The sequence below is a fragment of the Cuculus canorus genome, chromosome 2, assembly GCF_017976375.1.
Source record: "Cuculus canorus isolate bCucCan1 chromosome 2, bCucCan1.pri, whole genome shotgun sequence".
Classification (NCBI taxonomy): Eukaryota; Metazoa; Chordata; class Aves; order Cuculiformes; family Cuculidae; genus Cuculus; species Cuculus canorus.
Window position 1 is genome coordinate 63,073,454 of NC_071402.1, and position 19,103 is coordinate 63,092,556.

The 19,103-nt window shown below is 36.5% G+C and overlaps 2 protein-coding genes across 10 annotated transcripts in view; one reads left to right on the top strand and one right to left on the bottom strand.

Annotated features, from left to right (window-relative positions):
* Positions 1–9,889, top strand: part of ZNF236 (zinc finger protein 236) — an 83,345-nt gene extending 73,456 nt beyond the window's left edge. For all 7 annotated transcript variants that reach the window (XM_054057333.1, XM_054057337.1, XM_054057334.1 and 4 more), the window contains 3 exons: positions 1,987–2,116; positions 4,779–4,955; positions 5,392–9,889. In XM_054057333.1, the coding sequence (XP_053913308.1) occupies positions 1,987–2,116; positions 4,779–4,955; positions 5,392–5,519 (435 nt within the window). In that variant the 3' untranslated portion in view covers positions 5,520–9,889. The remainder of the gene's footprint in view (positions 1–1,986; positions 2,117–4,778; positions 4,956–5,391) is intronic.
* A 149-nt stretch (positions 9,890–10,038) lies between these two features.
* MBP (myelin basic protein) overlaps positions 10,039–19,103 on the bottom strand; it is a 117,850-nt gene continuing 108,785 nt past the window's right edge. For 2 of the 3 annotated variants that reach the window (XM_054057341.1, XM_054057342.1), the window contains 5 exons: positions 16,210–16,317; positions 15,088–15,123; positions 14,450–14,482; positions 13,352–13,477; positions 10,039–10,847 (listed from right to left, as the gene is read on the bottom strand). In XM_054057341.1, the coding sequence (XP_053913316.1) occupies positions 10,791–10,847; positions 13,352–13,477; positions 14,450–14,482; positions 15,088–15,123; positions 16,210–16,317 (360 nt within the window). In that variant the 3' untranslated portion in view covers positions 10,039–10,790. The remainder of the gene's footprint in view (positions 10,848–13,351; positions 13,478–14,449; positions 14,483–15,087; positions 15,124–16,209; positions 16,318–19,103) is intronic. The other variant, XM_054057343.1, reaches the window with a different exon arrangement.

The following is a 19,103-nucleotide window of genomic DNA, read 5'->3' on the forward strand; positions in this document are numbered from 1 at the left end:
CAATGAATTTGCTATAAGTTCAAGAGTGATCAAAAAATGTGAAGTGTGACAAGGTCTTCCCTCAGTTTCCTCTTCTCCTATTCTTATTTTTTAATTAGATAATATTCGTTTAGGACCGTAAGATACTTCTATCTGAAAAATATGAGAATTCCACAAATAAACTTGTAAAACATATGAACAATAAAATAAGTACTAAGAGGTGCTTGCACTTCAGAGCATTGTATTCCTGTGAACTGTTTTCAAGAGCATGTATTTTACAGCAAAACTATAAGGGATTGGCAGATCAGTGGAAAAGAACTGCGTCACAAACTTTCTGAAGAGAAGGGTGATGGAGGAAGTTTTATGGTGGCTATGGGGATGCTTTCAAGTAGAAGATGGAGTGAAGAGGGTGTTGGGGTTTTGGGGTGGAGTTTTTTTGTTGTTTTAGATAGGGTCCTATTTGGTGATGGACTGAAAGAAGCAATGAGTTTCAGGTAATTTTTCTGGAGTACGTCATAGACTGCTTCCATCCTTTCAATGCTTCAGGAGGTGATGAAGAAGATAAGTGCAAAAGACTTTATTCATTTCCAACTAAGCTGTGGTTTATGAATCTCGTATGATTTTCTGAGAAGACCTTTTATTATTTCCGTATAATACTATATTTTTATAATTATAGTGTGATAATATTCTTCCCTGTAACTCTTGCTGATTTTCTGTGAAAACAAATTCTGCAGATGCAATTTACTTCAGGTCATGGAGTGAGGAACAGGACTTCATAGACGTTAAGAAGCCTTATTGTTTGTGTGGTAAAGACTAATTAATAGTCTTTAGTCTATAATGAATAGCCTAGAAAAAAATATCCACACACATTTTAGAAAGAGGTAAAGTACTCCCAGTACTGTTTCACATACTGTTTTTGATGAGATCTTTAAATTAAGTTTGTTTGTATTTGCTTTCTTTTGTAATCTGAATTGTATCTTGCCATTAATAAAGAGATCTAAATGAAAAAGTTAATACATAACATAAGATACTCCTTGAAATTGGCAAGACTTCTGGGCCTACCATTGGTGAATTAAAAACACAGACATTAGAACTGTTCATGAAGATAAAATGTCATACCCTCATTCTGCTTTATAGCCTTAGTGATTTTTTTAAATTTTATTTTTCTTAATTTAAGAGTTTATTAGTTTAAGAATTGTGAAGTGTTTCTATTTGCACGTTGACACTGTGCTGCTGCACATGTGTCTGTTGTAGTTCCCTCTGAGGCCTGTACAGTTGTATAATGATACTTAGTGCTGAGTAGGAATACTTGTCAGGCAAGAAGGGGGGACAGATACTGGGGAGGGAAGGGTAAAAAAACCCAAACAGTGTTAGCTTAGAGCGCACAGTTAGCCAAAATCCGTATTTGTAAGTGAACAAAGTATTTCACATTCTCTGGTGTATTTTTTTGTTTTATTTTGTTTCAGATTATTAGTGAGGGGACTAATGTGTGCAAAAAAAGCCTAGCGTAGTTACTGACAGAGGTTTTCAGAAATGTAAAGTACTCATTAATTGCCCTTATGAAGTACTGATAAGTAAAACCAAGCTCTCATTAGAAGGCCAATAGCATCTTGGCTCGGATTGGAAATAGTGTGACCAGCAGAAGTAGGGAAGTGATGGTGCCCCTGTACTTGCCACTGGTGAGACCGTTCCTCAGATACTGTGTTCAGTTTTAGATAGAGTCACCATCCCTGGAGGTATTTATGTGATGCTCAGGGACATAGTTTAGTGGTGTACTTGGCAGTGTTAGGTTTGCAGTTGGACTTTATGATCTTAACATGTCTTTTCCAACATGAATGATTCTGTGATTTAAAAAGGAAAAAAAACCAGGCAGTCTTCCATCTTCTTCCAGCTTGTCTGCTAAGATCCTGTGCTTTTGTCTTCAAACTGAATATATTTCTAAGTTAAATACTTAATAGTTTTTTAATTATCTGAAATGTTCGGGTTTTTTTTCCTTTGCTGGCTTAGGAACACATACAGACCCATCAAGCTGGACCTTCACTGAGTTCCCAGAAGCCTAGAGTATTTAAGTGTGATACTTGTGAAAAAGCTTTCGCTAAGCCAAGTCAGCTGGAAAGACATAGCCGCATCCACACAGGTAAAAACAGAAATTATCTTTATCTCACAAGTTTTTCTCATGAATACGTGGGTGTTGGGTTTGGAGTCCTTGCTCACTGTTTCAGGGAGCTGAATTTAAATATCAACTTAAGTTTTAAAAAACTAAGTAAACTTCTAACACAAAGACTTCAGAAATTAAAATGAGAAACGTGTCTTTCTGTTAATTTCTTTTATGTTTATGGTAAGTTCTTGAAGCTAGAATCTGTTGCTTTGCTCTTTTTTTTGATGAAGCACTTAGTATGATGGAGTTTCAGTCTTTGTCTAAGGTGGTGTGCTGTGATGTTATGAGTAATAGATGATAAAAGGGTTTCCAGGAAAGACAGGCAGAGGAAAAAAAAAAGTGGATGAAGCTGAAAACATGTTAAGATTGTCACAGTCTAGGAAACTGCTTTAATTTCCCACGTAGCAGTAGCAATACAGAAAAGTCATTGTTAGATAATGAATCATTAGGTTAGGTTGGAAGAGGCCCTTAGAGGTTGTCTAGTCTAATCCCTCTGCAGTGAGCAAGGATGTCTTCAAGTAGATCTGGTTGAAGGAGGAGAACAGAGCTGCTTTGTGGTTACTGCGGTAGAAAGGAATATTCTGGCTATACAGGCAGTAGGAAAAGAGGCAGGAGTTAAAATCCGAGGAGATTAAAAGTCTTTAGAATTCCTGAATGATTTATTTTCTGCATAACTGACTTAAATCATACAGACTTCTTAAAATGCAATGTTCGAGTTAAGTTTCACAAATTCATCTGAAAGCAGGAAAGACGATCAGTTTTTCTTTTCCTTGCTTTGATTCATGCTGCCTATTGTAATAGACACAGGGCATAGGAAGGCTGGAAACAAAGCAGAGTCCCTTTATGCATCTGTTTCTCATAAATCTGCACAACCATAGGAAAAATTCTTTGGATTTTGGAATTATTTACTCAGTAAATCCTCAGATATTTTTAGGTTTCTTCAGTTTGGGTGCCTGTGTGTTAGGAATTCCCACAAAAAATCCTTGCTAAATTACTGTTGCCTGACATTGTTGAAACAGCAAGTCAATCCATACAACTGTCATTCTTTGAGAAAAGAATTTTCTTTTAAAAATCTCTTTAAGAAAAAGAGTGAAAATGTGATGCACAGAAGTGTAGATGAGTGCTCTTTAAGGATGAGAGGGAATGGCTTCAAGCTTTGCCAGGAGAAATTCAGATTGGACATTAGGAAAAACTTCTTCACCAAAAAAGTTATCTGGCACTGGAACAGGCTGCCCAGGGAGGTGATTGAGTCACCGTCCCTGGAGGTGTTTAAAAGATGGGTAGATGAAGTGCTAAGGGACATGATGTAGTAGTGGACAGTTATGATTGGACTCAATGATCTCAAAGGTCTTCCAACCTACTGTTTCTATGATTCTTAAACTATGATAGGAAGGACTAAGTCTAAACTGATTTGCTTTCTTAAAGGTATGATCCTTGTCTGTGAGGGAGTGTTTGTGATTTCTGTCTTGGTTAAACGTTTTTAACCATTTCTGATGGACAGTACCTACTGAGTCATTGGCCAGAAGGAAAACACATTTGTTCTCTGAATAGCTGTAAATATCTTGTACTTTGAGAGTTATCAGTGACGAGCAGTTTGGAGAAATGTTGTCAAAATTGGAGAGAAGCAGATGCTTCTAGTACTACAAAAAAAAGCCATTAGGTAATCCATTACACAACGCCAAAAAAAGGCTGTTCATCTTAGCAGAATGGAAAACCTAGGGTCAAAAGTATCTGAGGAAACCTAGATTCACTTCAAGCTAGTGGTATCATTGCTAACAAAAATAGAAAGAACACATGTTTTAAAGGACATTTTATTGACTGACTGAGAAGTTGGATTCGGTATGGAAGCCACAATGCATGTGGGGACACGAACATACAAGTGTTGAAGCAAGAGAGAAATTGCTTCTTTAAAGAAAATTGTGGAAAAGTTTTTCTACTCCTGTTTGTGCTGTACTGTCCTATTTAACAACGTGTATTTTAAGTTCGGAAGGTGCTTTTAGAAGTCCTTAATGACACACAGCAATGTGAATTGTGTTGGTGTTGGAGGTTGTAGTGTCGAGTGTTGAGGCAAAGTAGGTATTCTAAAATTTTCAGATATTTTTGTAATGAATATGTTCTTTAGTTTAAATTTAGGAACATAGTCTTCTGGCAGATTTGGAAGAACATGCCTGCTATGGTAAGATATGGGAATCACTAGTAGCTGTTGGCATAAGTGGCCACAGGTTCTGCATAGAACTATGTATTTTTTAACACATTTGACTTTCTAGATTCTTACAGGTATCAGCTTTGTTAATTCTAGAATATTGTTTTGTCTGCATTATTTGTAAATGACATAAAAAGGTGATGGTCTGCTTGAGTACAGAAAAGTCAAACTTGTAAACTTTTTTACATCTCTACTAAATAAATTACTTAGATAATAATTGGACAGGGAAGATAACAGTATAAGTGGTTTAGGACTTACGTCAATATTCTGATATTTAATGTGAGATGTTTTGTTGATGATAGCTATAGCACTGTTTTGAGAGTCTCAAGGAAAAAAGACCATGTCTACTGAATTTCTAGGTCATCTTGATTTTTACTGAATTCTGAACTGTATTTTTCTATTGCAATGAGAAATTACAACGTTTTTCTCTTTTATAAGGGGAACGACCATTTCAGTGTACGCTGTGTGAAAAGGCTTTTAACCAGAAGAGTGCTCTTCAAGTCCATATGAAAAAGCACACAGGAGAGAGGCCTTATAAATGTGATTACTGTGCAATGGGATTTACACAGAAAAGCAATATGAAACTGCATATGAAACGGGCTCATGGTTACGCTGGTATGTAGCATAATGGTAGTAATGGTGAGTGCAGAAATCATGTGCTTTATTAGGAAAGCACAAAACACTTCCCTGAAGTTTTTGAGCAATTAGGCACTAATAGGTGACGACTGGAGTTGTAGAACTAGTAGTTGCACATGCAGCCGAAAAAGCAGGTTGAAGCAGACATTGGTTACTGTTCATGGTTTCTTGTTTTCTCTGTGGAGCTCTGTAGTACAGAAATAGCAGGCTCAAAAACTGTTAGAGGAAAATAAGGGATTATATTACGTATCTTTAATCTTTTCAAAGAGTATCTAATGAATTTAGAGAATGTGAAGTAGTTGTGTATTACCTTTCCCAGGATGACCCATTTAATCCCAAGCGCTATACTTTCATTTTTCTTACACTGTACATCAAATAATATTAAGCTGTTTTTTTTTTCCTTGTACTTTGGTAGGTCCTGTACAAGAGCCTGCCAGTCATCAAGAACAAGAAGGGGAAGATATTAGTCGTGCTCTGAATTTAGAAGAAGTGGTACAAGAATCTTCAAATGAGTGGCAAAGTATAGGCAATGTTTTTCGATGACACCTTACAATTTGAAAGCTAAAAGTGTTTCTAGGACTCAAATTTCTCTAACCAAGTTTTCAGTAAAGTAAAAGGTGGATTTTTACAGTTGAAGCTTCAAACATTGAAAATATTAACAATAGAATAATATATTATAGTTTTTTTAATTATTTACAAAAGATGCCTAAAGGAATTGTTCTCTTTTTAAGCTTCTAGAGGAGTATTGGGAAAACATCATTTAATCTGTGCTAACTTGTCTGTGAATCAATGAACTCAGGTAATACTGTATACAGTCTCATCTTCGAATTCACAGCCAGTATATCTATTTGAAAAATAAACTGGAACTTTATATCAGAATAGAATGATACCCATTTTTAAAGGAGAAGAAGAACAATTTCATGGGAAAACCATGGAACTGTTGGTCAGCTTTCTTTTTTACACATTTAGAGAAATAGTTGAGGTTGGAAACAATGTTACAGAGTAGAGGCATGCAGTATAAAATAGTTTGGGGGTTTGGGTTTTTTACAAGGCAGAGGAAAATACTGTATTTCTGGTTTAAGCTTTTTTTTTTAGTATGCTTTGAGAATTTGCCATGAACTTATGGCTTTTCTTGAGTTAAACTCTTGAGAGGGAGCATGTTCATTTCCATTCCGATGGCAGAGGCAGTTACTTGTTAGGTTTCATGTTAAAAGTCTGAGGTTTTAAACTCAGCAATAATTATTTCAAGAGAATCTAAACTAGAAGAGGTTTCAATGAAAGCCTCTTCTTCTGTGTTTGCTGTATTGGATCAGCAGGTGCATATCTCGGTATCTGTGGAAAAGTCATATACTAAACCTGGGAAGTAAACATGAAATTTTGTTTTAGCAACAAGAAAGTTAGATGCACACTAGGTCGACTATATTATACTGTATTCCCCAATGCTGTAAACAGTTACAATTTCAAATCTGTAAATTCCTCATTATTTTCTTCGTGGATTTTGGAAAAATGTTAATGGTATTTGTTGTTGTTTAAGCCATTGTTTCAGCAAACTACCTTGTTCACTACATAATGCTTTGAAAGGTGCCACTTGTTAAGTATTTTCTTGACAAAGAAACACTGGAGTAAAATCAGTCATCTTTTAGACATTCCAAAGACAGAAGCTCTTTTCTTATTTTTACCTTGTTCTTTTGAATTTTATTTATATGTTACATATATACAGATGTTACATATATATAGATATATATATATGTGTGCTTGTATGTATATATATGTATTTAAAGTTATATGAGCCTCTGTGTGGCTGATGAGTATATTTTGTAAATACGAATTCCCGTTGCAGGACATTCATCTTTTTGGCTTGCCACAAATACTTCTAGATCAGTGGTGGATTTGCTGTACTATAATGTAAAGGTGGATTTTAATTTACTTTCTGAAAGTAATTGCTCTCAGATCCAAAAATTGCTCTCAGATCCTTTTCTGTAAATTTTGTCTATACTTTGTCTATGATACGAACTAGCTATTTCGGATTGCTGAAGCAAGAAATCACTGTTGGTTTTGATAGGGCATCTCTCAAATCTTTTGTTATCCCTTTGGCATATGTATATAAGTAATATAGTTGGTGACATGGAAATAACACTTTTGTTATGTGGAATATTTAATTCAAAAACATGTCAAATAATATTGTTTTTTTTCCAAATTCTGTTTCATGTATTTTTTTAAGCATTTGATTCTGGATTCTAGGAAATTGTAAGAACTCCCATTTACCAGAAGCACACGTCTCAGTACTGTACGTAAAGGATGTATGTGAAATTCTTCTAGCAGTGCCTTGCCTTCCAGTCTGTTAGTGTTTCAGCTGTTTAAGAAAGACATTATTTGCAATTGTCTGAAGGCAACTGGCCTCATGGCATTTGTTTACCTGTTTACCAGTAATAGTACAGTAGAATGTACTGCGTTCCATGTACTGTGGATAAACCCTGCTCCCTGCTCTTTTAGAGATCACTAAGTGCACAACAAGGTTTGTTGGGGTTGATTTGTTGCATAGGGGATCACACTCTCCAGAGGTGGCCAAATACAGTTTGACATAAGCTGATTTACAGCTGCTCGCATTGCGATGCAAATTCATCCTTCATAATGGGAATATGATTCCTGAATTCTTGAAAGCGTTCAGTCTGCTCTGCCTGTGGTTGCTTTGCCAGCATGTAAACAATGCTAGTGGTTGATACTTGGTGAGCATGTGCTAATAGCAGATCTCATGAGTAAAAAGATGTGATTTTTAAATGGTCACTTCTCAAAGCGTGATGTCTGTTAGAGGCAGTGTGTGTGGTGTAAGTCTTATAAGTGTTAAATAAGCTGCATGAGTTAGGAGTCACACAGTATTTCTCCTGAACTCTATTTGCTACTCTTTTAGCACTCGGAGTCCTGTCAGTTACAGTAAACAGATTTTTAAAGAAACTTTTTTTGTAACGTGGTATTTGATTTGCTTTTCTGCATCTTCCTCCCCCGTGAACTACTCAATTCACTTTTGGATATCCTGACATAAGGCTTATCATAACCCAGGTTCCTTGTTAAGACTGAGTTGATGCTCGGTACAAATACAGATGGTGTAACCAGTATGCTGATTTCAAAAGCAATGTTGAAGTAGATGTGCTTTTTTAGGAAGCAGAAAAAAGTCTTGTTCTAAGGCCTGTTTGAAGAGTCACATGGTACGGTGGGGCAATGAACAGTGCTTACAAATGCCTCTTCTTTCTGGTTTCATGCAGTGCTAGCCTTATGCTAGCCTCGGGCTTTTTGGCTTGTGTCTGCTTAAGTATTTCTTTTCATTTACATCCATTCCTTCAGTACAAGAAATTGCACGCTGCCAGTACGGTTTTTGCATTCTTGTTTCAGGAAAAATCCTTAGCTTACAAACCAAATAGGCCTCTGTTTTTTTAGCTAAACTGCTAGTGAGTAATTACAAGAATAGTCTTAAGTTTTAATCTCTTTTTGAGAGGCTTGTGTTGCTAAAATAGTGCTCTAAAGTACCGTACCTTTTCTTCTGTAGAAAGCAAATCCAAAAAAGCCACTTCCAGCCTCTGGAAAAGATGACTGAGGGGAAAGCAAAGTGATGAAGGCAAGGAAGAAACTTTGGACAAGTTCTGTAGTTCTGCAGTGTAGTATTTTGAAAGATGTATTTCTCAGGGGTTTGTTTTTTTTTTTTAACCTTAAATATTCTTTCCCATTTTTGAAGGCTGCTTTCAAAAATAACTTGATTTTTACACATGCTTTCAAAGAAGATACTCTGTGCTCTACTTATTTATGAAGACTGGGATTTCATTCTCTGTACAAAGGCATTTTATACCTTGCAATACACCCCTGCCTTTAGCTGCCACTCCACAGGGACAGTAGCCTCCCATAAATCTTGTCATATGGTAAGCCTTGTGGGCCACGCTAAGTCACTAGCAATGTCACTTGAAGCTTGTGTGCAGGCAACTGAGTCTTTGGACCCAAAATGTCGTTCTCTAGTATCGGAGCGTCATTCCTTAGTTGTGAAAAAAAACACAGATCTTTGATCTTCTCTGTAAAAGATGAAAGTAGTCCACATTTCATTTCAAGTTGATTACTTTATTTCAATACTGAATATTTTTAAAAGCTGTGTTCCTATAAGAACAATACGTATTCGAATTAAATCAACTATTAGGTTGCAGAGTATACATCTGAATGAAGCTACAATAGAAAAATACACATAGCAACCGATGTAGGTAATAGAAGATGTAATACGTGTGTGTATGCTTAATAGTTTTGGTGGGTTTTTTTTTCTTTAGTCTCTATGTATTTTCTATCCTCTCATCTTTCATTGCTTCATATTAATGGACACTGATTTAAACCTACAATAGATTCAGATGTGAAATGCAATTAACTTACATATTTATAGGTAACTTTTACAGGACACTTATTAGGAATGCAGTTTCAGCCAGGGAAGCATTAACTGTAGTCTACAATGCATAAGCTAAAACTAAAAGAATAAAATAATTAATCAGACGCTTTGACAGATGGAAGAAGTGGTAAGTTTAAGTAATAAACCAGTGCAATTCAGAAGAGCCTTTTATTTCTCTAAGTGTGGTTGGAAGTATCATTGCCACACATTCATTTTAGTAATTTGTGAACAATTAATATGTAAATCTAACTTGTCTATAATTAATTTCTATAAGGCAACTACAGTACAACAGTTAAATGTTCACAGTACTTTACTATGAGTTTGCTTTGGTGCACTGCTCTTAAAAGGCATCGAGATGTTACACAAGCAAAAGGTGAGCTGATGAAATGTAACACTGCTGCAATACCAAGAGAAACATTTGAAATGCTGATGCTAGATGTGCAGGACTATCTGTGATGGCAATACCGAAGGGCTCTCTTCCAGAAATTAGACTTGCTTTTATATTTTTTTACTTCTTGTACTGCAAAGTTAATGCTGTTGCAGCAGAGTTTAAGTGAAGCACCAGTGACATCCAGTGATCACTTGTGCAGCCTTAGATGTTTCTTTTGTGGGAATATCCCTTGTTTCTTAACATTAGTCTAACTCAAATTTGAAATCCTCTTTCTCTCCCTCATCTGCTCTGAATTCTAATGGTTTGGATGCAATGAGCAATTCATGGAATGAAAGGAATTTCCTTATTACTATTGCTCTGCATCTTATTGATTCTACAACATCTGCCCCCTCCCACACTTCACATACCTTGAACTCCCAATGTTTGGTTAACCTTTCCGTGACTGCCTAATCCTGTTATAAAAATGAATTATTCTGTGAGTGAGAGAAGGAAGATTAAAAACAAAAAAACCCCAAATCAAATCAAATATGGTATTTGGATAAACAGTCCTTGCAACTTCTGCACATGGTGGATTTTTTTTTTTTACATCAGTGTCTCAGTAATTCATTACAGCAGTGCTCAGTATCCAAGATATTAGCTCTTTATTTGCAATTTTGATGTTCACTAAAACAAAACCAGAAGACTTGAGCTCAGATTAGATGCTTAGGAGAAATAATGAAGTCCAGCATACAGTTAGGGCATCCTGAAGAAAAATGAGTAACGTCAGAGATCTTGTTACTTCATATAAAATAAGGAAAACATGTAGTAAAGCTACTTTTTGCGTTCCTTTCATTCAACTGTTGGTCAGGGATTGCCAATAGAAGTTTGTGTCATCTACTGCATGCAGAACCTAATTGGCATTAACTAATGGATTGCATCTATCTATAGGTAATTGTTGCAGATGTTATTAATTTTAAGGCAGTTACATTATGAAGCAGAGTACATGATCTTTGGATGGCATCTTAAAGCTTCAGCGCCTAGCAATTGGTGAACCAGACCGTGATCCAGGTCGGGACCCAGAGCCTCCCTGTGGAGGGAAGAAGAGAGTTAATTCCTTTAAAAGGTACTGTGTATGTGAGAATACAAATTGAAAAACATGAATCTGCAGTACAACAATTTTAAATATTATCTAAGGAAAATGTCTTGCAGTGGCTTCTAGCATATTGCTGAATATTACTGGCATTTTCAGAGAGGTGATTAGTTTTCATATATTTTCACATAAGATTAACTTACATTGAGTCATTCACATGGGGCTAGACAGTATCTCATTAATTTGTAGGTGCAATTTACTTGGAAATTTTCTTTTTTTTGATTGCCTCTGAACTGTTCTGTATTTAAGAAAAAACCAAAACAACAAACAGTCCCCAAACGCCAAAACAAAAAATGGCAAGCCCTTCATACAAGTTGTAATTGTGTCACCTCTGAAAGGACTGAAATGTAATAATTTAATTCTGTACTGTTTATTAGGTCAAATTGTGAATGTGATCATATCAACATCAGTCTTGTATGGAAGGGTTAGATCCAAATATAGGAAAAAACTAAGAAAATATAAATGCTGAAAGCTGGCCTGCTTTTACAAATAACAAGAAAACATCAAACTGGGAGGGGCCGTAACCAAACAAAACAACCCTCCCTAAAAACCTAGACCTGTGACAATTCATAAATCTGCAATTGAGAAAAGCCCTAAAGCAAAGATGATCCAAGCTGAAATTGTTTCATTTCATTTTTAGAATTTAAGATTAGGCTAACTGGGTATCTTTTTGGAAGGCTTTAGCGATTTTGTACTTTGTCAGTGTAATCAGTTGATGACAGAACTATTTGCTTCATAAATATTAAGCATATGTGTACTTTGTTTCCTTTGTTTGTGTTCCTTTCATTTTTCAGTGCTCCTTCCTTAGTTATACTGAAGTAAGTGTTTCGAAGAAAATTTAATGTAATCCATTAGGTAATTGGCTCTTTTTTTTTATTTCAAAGTTATCTTAAAGAACAGATAACTTCTGAATTGTAAAAGTGTGAAACTATGTAAAGAAATATTTTTTTAATGTCTCCTTCCATAATCAATAGGTCTAAATCAAATGGGACTGAATAAAGCTCTGATATGAGTTATGAAAATTACAATGGCTTAGAAAAGGCTGTCTAACAAGTAAAACTGGTATATGTATATCATCAAATACATGCAAATCAAAGCTAAAATAGTTGTGTTGGTTATGTAGAAAAAGAATTTTAAATTTCAGGAGAGATTATTATCGGATATTTTCAGATGTTCAAAAGAATTTTTACAGATGTCAGTATATAATAATGGCACTGTTGATCTGAACACTGAAAAGCTGTAAGTGCACACTGTGAAAATTAAACTTAAATGCGGGGGGTGCAGTGTTCGTTTGTATTTTTGGTTTTGGTTTTTGGGGGGGTGTTGTTTTTATTTACCTAGGCCTCTGAAGAGCTCATTCCTTTACTTTAAATTGCAATGTATGAATTCCTAATATCTCCTTGAATTCTGCAGGCTATTTCAGTTGGTGCTCCCTGTGTTTGAGAAACAGCTCTTCAATGCAAGCTATGTACCCTGAACTGTGTAAGAGAGAAACATGTATTTTTGCTACAGGTGGTGGTGCTGTGGTGTCTCTTGCTGGAGAGTAAGAGAAATAAGGGTCTGAGACAATCAGCTCTGCTAATGGGATTTCTAATCTTCCCTCCTGAAGTTACGATTAGTGCTGATTGCATTCTTCATGTGTGAATTTTCTTAGACAGTTTGTTACTTGAGGATGCTTCACTATCTTTGAGGAAAACTACAGTCTTAGTTAAAGTGGCTGCCAGTGGGTTCAATGTGCTTTTCATGTCTTTGTCCTGACAATGCCTGTGAAAAGTCCTCATGACTGACTTTTTTCCTGCTTCTGTTTTCATTTATTATCTGTGTTGGTGGGGCTGTGCCATGACTCAATGGGAAAACGAACCAGATAATCTGACAAAATGTTTATTTTTCATATGACAGTTTTCTAATTTGCCCAACTATGTGATATCGCAAATCACTGTCCTGGCATGTTGTAGGAGGTCTTCCACCTGGGGTGGGAACAAGTGGGGACTGTTCAAGTCGTTATTGTATCTCAAGCAAATATTTGTCCAACACTGCCCTGTGCTGCCATTCTGCAGTTTATTGGTTCACTTTCATTTTCACGATTGTAAGTAATCTAGCAGCAGCAGCAAGCCATGCCGCCTCATTTATCTTCTGCGTTCCGAGTCATTTGTGACTTCAGTAACAACACAGATCCTGATGCGAGTCTCTGTGGGACTTTGTGTACTTACTTACCATCCTTTCTGAAGGTAACCGCCTGTGTACGTCTACCTTTGTTTCCTATCATGTAAGTAGTTACTAGGCCATGAGATAACCTTTTGGTTTATCCGTGCAAACCTAGTTCCTTCAGAAGCATTAAGGAAATATGGTTGTTTCGAACATGGCAGATCCGTGAGAGGTTTGGCTTCTCTCTTTCCTGGACTTGTTTTTTTGTACTTATAGTAGGTTCAATTGTACGTTACCAGTTTAAAGATTCTGGAAAGGGTGCCCTGGCCCTCATGATAGGATCCTTTGTGTCCCTTGTGAGCAGATTTATGCTCATAGAATTTTCCGCTTCCTCCATATCCTGGCTTATGTCCTTCACCACCCTGCAAAGGAAGATTTTCATATATATTGCAAATAATCACATTCAAATTATCATATGGACATTGTAATCTTTGTAAACACTGGAATCTAATACTCAAATGAGAAATTTAAAGCTGCTGGAATAAAATAATATTTTATGTAATAATCAAGGCTGAAGGAAAAATTATCTGAATGGACTCAAATCTGAGGGGAGCCCCGATCTGTAAAAGAGGAATTAATAATTAAAAGATGGGTTCTCAGAAGGTTAACCTGGATGATGAAACGAAAAAAAAATTGTTTCAATTTCACGAGTTCTACGATGCCAAACGCATCAACCAATTTGTGCTCTGATAGTAAAAGAAATGCTTAACGGCTTGAAGGCTGTGTTACTAGATGTTTTTTGTCTTAAAATGCAAGTAAACCACACGTCCATCTCATAAAATCAAACCTGTGGTAAAGAAGTAGATATTGATTAGTTATAACTGTGGGAAGAACAAACTGTTTGGGCAGATCACTTCTTACTGAAAGGGGTTGGGAGGGAAGGTGGGATAAAATATTTGAATTAGTAACAATGTTAGTTTTGCAGAGTTTACAGTGTAAGAGCAGTCAGAACTGTGGAATAAGCACCCATCTTGTCCCAACTCTCTCCCATTTTTGTCCTTCCCCGGAAAACAAAAATGCAGCAGAGGAGTCTTCCATAAGTCTTTAAGGGAAGAGAGCTTTGCCATGCAGTGGGTTTGCTCCCTTCACGCTAAAGCAAAAGAAATTACTGCTGGCAAGGCTGTCAAATTGCTGGATAAGAGCAAGCCACAAAATTACTGTCTTAAAGTGCTGTGGGAGGAGGGAGGAAAGTGGAACAGGTAAAGCAAAATAACAAAATTGAGACAAAACAAAATTATCACATTGCTGCAGCAGCTTGAGGCGATGGAGCAAGGTATGTTTTGGCCTGGTAAATAAATAAAATTGCTGTTGCTGAAAGCACGTTCATTACCTACCCAGCTAAATCTGGTGAGGGATAATCCTCTTCCCTGTACGTGCAAGAAATAGAAAGAGTGTTGTGATGATCACTATGAAACATAGCATCTGAGTGTACCATACACAGAAGATCAAACTGCAGTAAAAATGGTGACATACTGGCCAAACAATGAAATGGCAGTTGAAAATAACTATATGTGCAGTCATTCAATAAAACAAAAAAGCAAAATTCTTTATTATAATTAGAACCAACTTCATTATAATTAGAAGAGCCGACCTCACTAGCCGTGGTTTGTCAGTATGATGTACTTTAAAAGCTTGCTTAGCTTAGTAAATATAAGGATAGTTCCTGGTGGATGAGGCTTGTTTGAAAGCATTACCTATTATTGGCTTATTATGTAAAGCGACTGCAACATAAATTGAGTATAAAAATCCCTGCACGTGGCTTTAATTTGTTACATGTCTTGCAGCATGTCAGGAAGTGCATGAGGAATAGAACCATGGCTTCTCTTAGTCACTTGCTTTAAATACTACTAATGGTAACTCCAGAGTTTTGCTTAATGCTGTTAAAGGAGAAGGATGAAGCTAACTGTTGAATTAGTATAAATTAGCCGAGAAAAAAATCTTTGATGGTGCACGAGGCCCTGAAAATGCTTACCTTTGCTTGCATTGGGGGAGGTGTACGGGGTGAGACCTAAAAGCCAACAAAAAAAGTTGTAAAAATAAGGCAACAGTAAAGGCAGGGAATCACCAAACCTTTTTCATATTATCTATGAGTTTCTCAGCCTTGTGCATCAGTTATTGTTCAATTTCATCCTCTTTATTGCCACATGAATATTTCAGGATGTCCATTGTTAAAAGATAGTTCAAAAATGAATCACGGTAGGTGTAATTTTCCCATCACAAAACTGTTCTCATTATTGATGTATATTTTTTAAACCTACTGCAGCTCTTGCACCTAAGATCCAATGATGACCATGTTCTACTCCAAGCAGACAGCATGTTACTTTCACTGTAACTTGAAACGGGAAACTTGATTTGTGAAGGTCATCATTAAGAAAGACTGTACTATTTTCAATACTTCTGTTCTAGTTTAGGTTACTATTATGTTTTGGACATTCTTTATTTGGTATTTGGGCATCAAAATACTGAGACCTTTGCTTCAGAAGCAAACCTGAAAAATAAAATTGGTAGGAATACCACTACAAGTCAAAGCAGAAACATTGTGAATGCAATATGTAGAGTGTCTTTCTGGAGAGTTGCCTTACGGTGTTTGAAATAAACATCTAATGAAATATAGTACTCTACCGGTATACTCAAGAATTGATATCTAAGAAAATTCCTGGATGTTTTCTGTGAAAACTCTTTATCAACCTAATCAACCAAATTCAGAGTTTGAACAAAATTACCGTTATCTTAAATGAAATCATCCGGAAATATTCTTGGGCTGTTTGCTTATGGTTTCAAATGATATCCAAAATTATAAGTTGTTTCATATTTGGGACTAAACTTAGCATGTCTGTTAAGTGCTGTGTAATGGTTGTTGTTGAAAGTTGACAGTGCTAATGGTGGATTCATCCACTTTTTTTGCAGCATTTCAGTATTGTCTGTGTTTCCAGGTAAAGTTATTTTTGTATTTGAATGGTGTGATGATTTCCAAAGCACAGTACAATTCATGAGGCTCAAAATAATGGCTAATGACTGTGGAGTGTTTGGTTGCTGATGGATCCTAAAAAAAAATATTTTGGTTCAGTGCATGGCAAGAAGAGAGGAGACTTACAATGTTCTTGAAGAAGTGGACTACGGGGTTGTCATCACCAGGCCGGCCGTGCTGAGATCTCTGGGGGATGGACCCTACGTGGTGGCTAACCCTGGCTGCGTGTATATCCTGAAAAGCACAATAGGCACATTGCCAAGTCAGCTAGGAAGGAAAGATAATTGTCGACTGTATGAAGGGAGGAATCATTTTCACCAGGAGGGAAGAGAAAAATGCCTCAGGAATCTACAGAGATTGCAACCCGAAGCTGTCAGTGCTGTGAAAGAACAAGTATTTATAAGTCAAAAACACACAGTGTACACACATACTGATGAACACAGGTTCTTCAACATACATAGTGCATATGTGTGCGTATACATATGGGTGTACATGTTTTGAACATTACAGTCCAGTGTGGAACTAAACTCGTTATTGGAAAGTTCTGGTTACTGATACTTCATAATGTTCCTTCTTTCATAAGTAAGACCGAGAATGTAATTTTAGAAATGAAACCTGAAACAGAGAAAAACTTAAAATTATGTTGGGTCATTCTCCCTGTGAGAGCAGGAATGGATCATAAATAATTTTTTCGGTTCTTAAAGAGTACATAGCATGGATGAACTACAAGGACAACTTTTTGAGGATGAGAGAATCAAATGAGACTGCTGATACTTTCTATTTTCTGTGGTGTTTCATGAGCGATACAGAAATAAGTCTAGTAAGCGAAGGTAAAATAAGTAACAAAAGTAACAGACTGTGGAGAGTAAAGGCCTTGACAGGTACTTAGCTCCTGATGCATCTGTTATAGTGAAAGTATCTGCTATGTGGATGCGCTATGACAAAGCTTAAAAGAGAACTGTTAAATATGACTGGCCCAAATCAGACATCTGTTCACCATTGCACAGGTAGAGACACATGGCTTCATGTTTGGTGCAACAAATCCTAAGTGTGTTCAGTGGGGAACAGAGGAGGTAGGAGAGAATGGAAATAACGATAGTGCTGCAATGGATCTCTTAGTGTAATGAATTCCCTGAAAATACCATGATGTTAAAGCATCATGTGGATGCTAAAAATTTTCACTGGTTTCTAAAGATGAAATAGGAACCTGTAGTGAGACCGTAGATGACCAAAGAACTTCCTTAGGGATACAAACTGAACAGTTGGCTGTAGAACAGTATGACTATTTATTTAAAATATACTTTACTTTCAGCACATATAGAAATACATAGATCAACTTGCCAAGGAAAAAGCTCAGTCTGACTGTTGGAGCCGGGACTCCTGTTAATGAGCGATCTGGTGTTTTTTGACAAAGTAGTAAATATTTGTAGAACGGATTTTCAAAAGTTTGAAGAGTCTTCACTCAAAGTGAAAATCTTGTGACATCAGTAGCTTTCAAAGTGACCCCAACTGCCTCAAGCCATTACTAATGAAAACGGCTGTGTAGAGCTTTGTGTTCTGAGACTCTTGAATAAAAGGTCCCATGAAATACAAAAGGTTCCATCTACGGCTTAAAGCTGCTACAAAGAAGTTTTAAGTGAATGGCTCCAGATCTGGTAATCTTATGTAAATTAAATGGATTTATATTATGTTGGATAATGCAAAATGAGATGAAATATCAGTGAGTTTTCTTTTAAGTTATGTAATTCTGAGGATAAATGAAATTTTATTCCTGTCTATTGTTTATAAAGTGAATTTCCTTAGGATAAAGAATGAACCAGTGCAGAGAAGTTATTCTTGGTATTCATAGGCATCAATTTTTGCATGCCAATGATAGGTAGATAGATTTTACTGTTTAAAATGCAGGAATTTCTGAATTTTATTTGGTCTGCAGGATTTCTGTAGTGTCAGACAGTCAGTCCTGCTTCTACTTCTGCAGCACTTTCTACTACTTCCAGTATTGCCAAAATACTGTTTGCTGTCATGGCTGGGCAGAGGCATTGACCCAAGTTTAGAACAAGTTACTTCAACCATGTGTTTGCCTTTTTAATCTGTGTTCAAATGAAACATTGCTTTGCTTCTGGAAACAGCTAACTGCCTTGCATTTGGGATTGGGATAAATGGCATAATAAATACCACAGTGTTGCAGATCTGAACATCCTATATTTAGCAGCAGGAACTGGTTGCTCTCTAACTGCAAAACTATTGCAGTATGTGAAGCAGAACACTCCAAACCCAGTTTTGATTGCATGTAGCCTGCAACTGTGCAGTGGGCTACGGCTTGCCACCAGGCAATTATTCTGGAAAAGGTGAGATAAAAGGTTTTTACCATTTAGTTGAGGTTGAATTTCCTGAATTTAGCGTTGTGATCAATTATTGGGTGCTAATAATTTGGGTTATTGAAAACGTTATCATGTAGTACCTAAACATTTTTTTCTGTCTGGTGCCAAATGTCAGCACAGCCTTTGACTGGGTCCCCTCCTAAGCTTATCAGGTAGTAGCAATTCCGAAGCCAATTTTAATGATGGTTCAGCATGAGTCCAATACCATGGCTTTTCCAGTGTTACAAGTAAAATGCTTTCCTTTCATATTCTCATCAACAAGCTTCATTGGCGGTCAGAGTCTTCTGTATTCTTAATTTGTGGCAGTTAATTACATCTTTCCCTTTAATGTATTGTTAGAATTACTCTTCCACCTGCAGTTTGTTCTTTCATTGTAGGGCTTCTGGGGATGGGAAACCCAGTGGGTTTTTTTCCGAGATTGCTCGCATTCATGATTTATGAAAATCATTTTCCCTCAGAAAAGCAACAACTACTATCTACTGTTAAATTTTAATGGATTCAGCAGTGCTTTGCTGAATGAAAGAGAAAAGAAACCTGGTTTATCCTGCGAGGGTGGGCTGCTGAGGTGGAGTTTTAGAATGACTTTTTTGGAATGAGTTCATCTCATCACTACACATTTCACTAATTCATTCATATAAC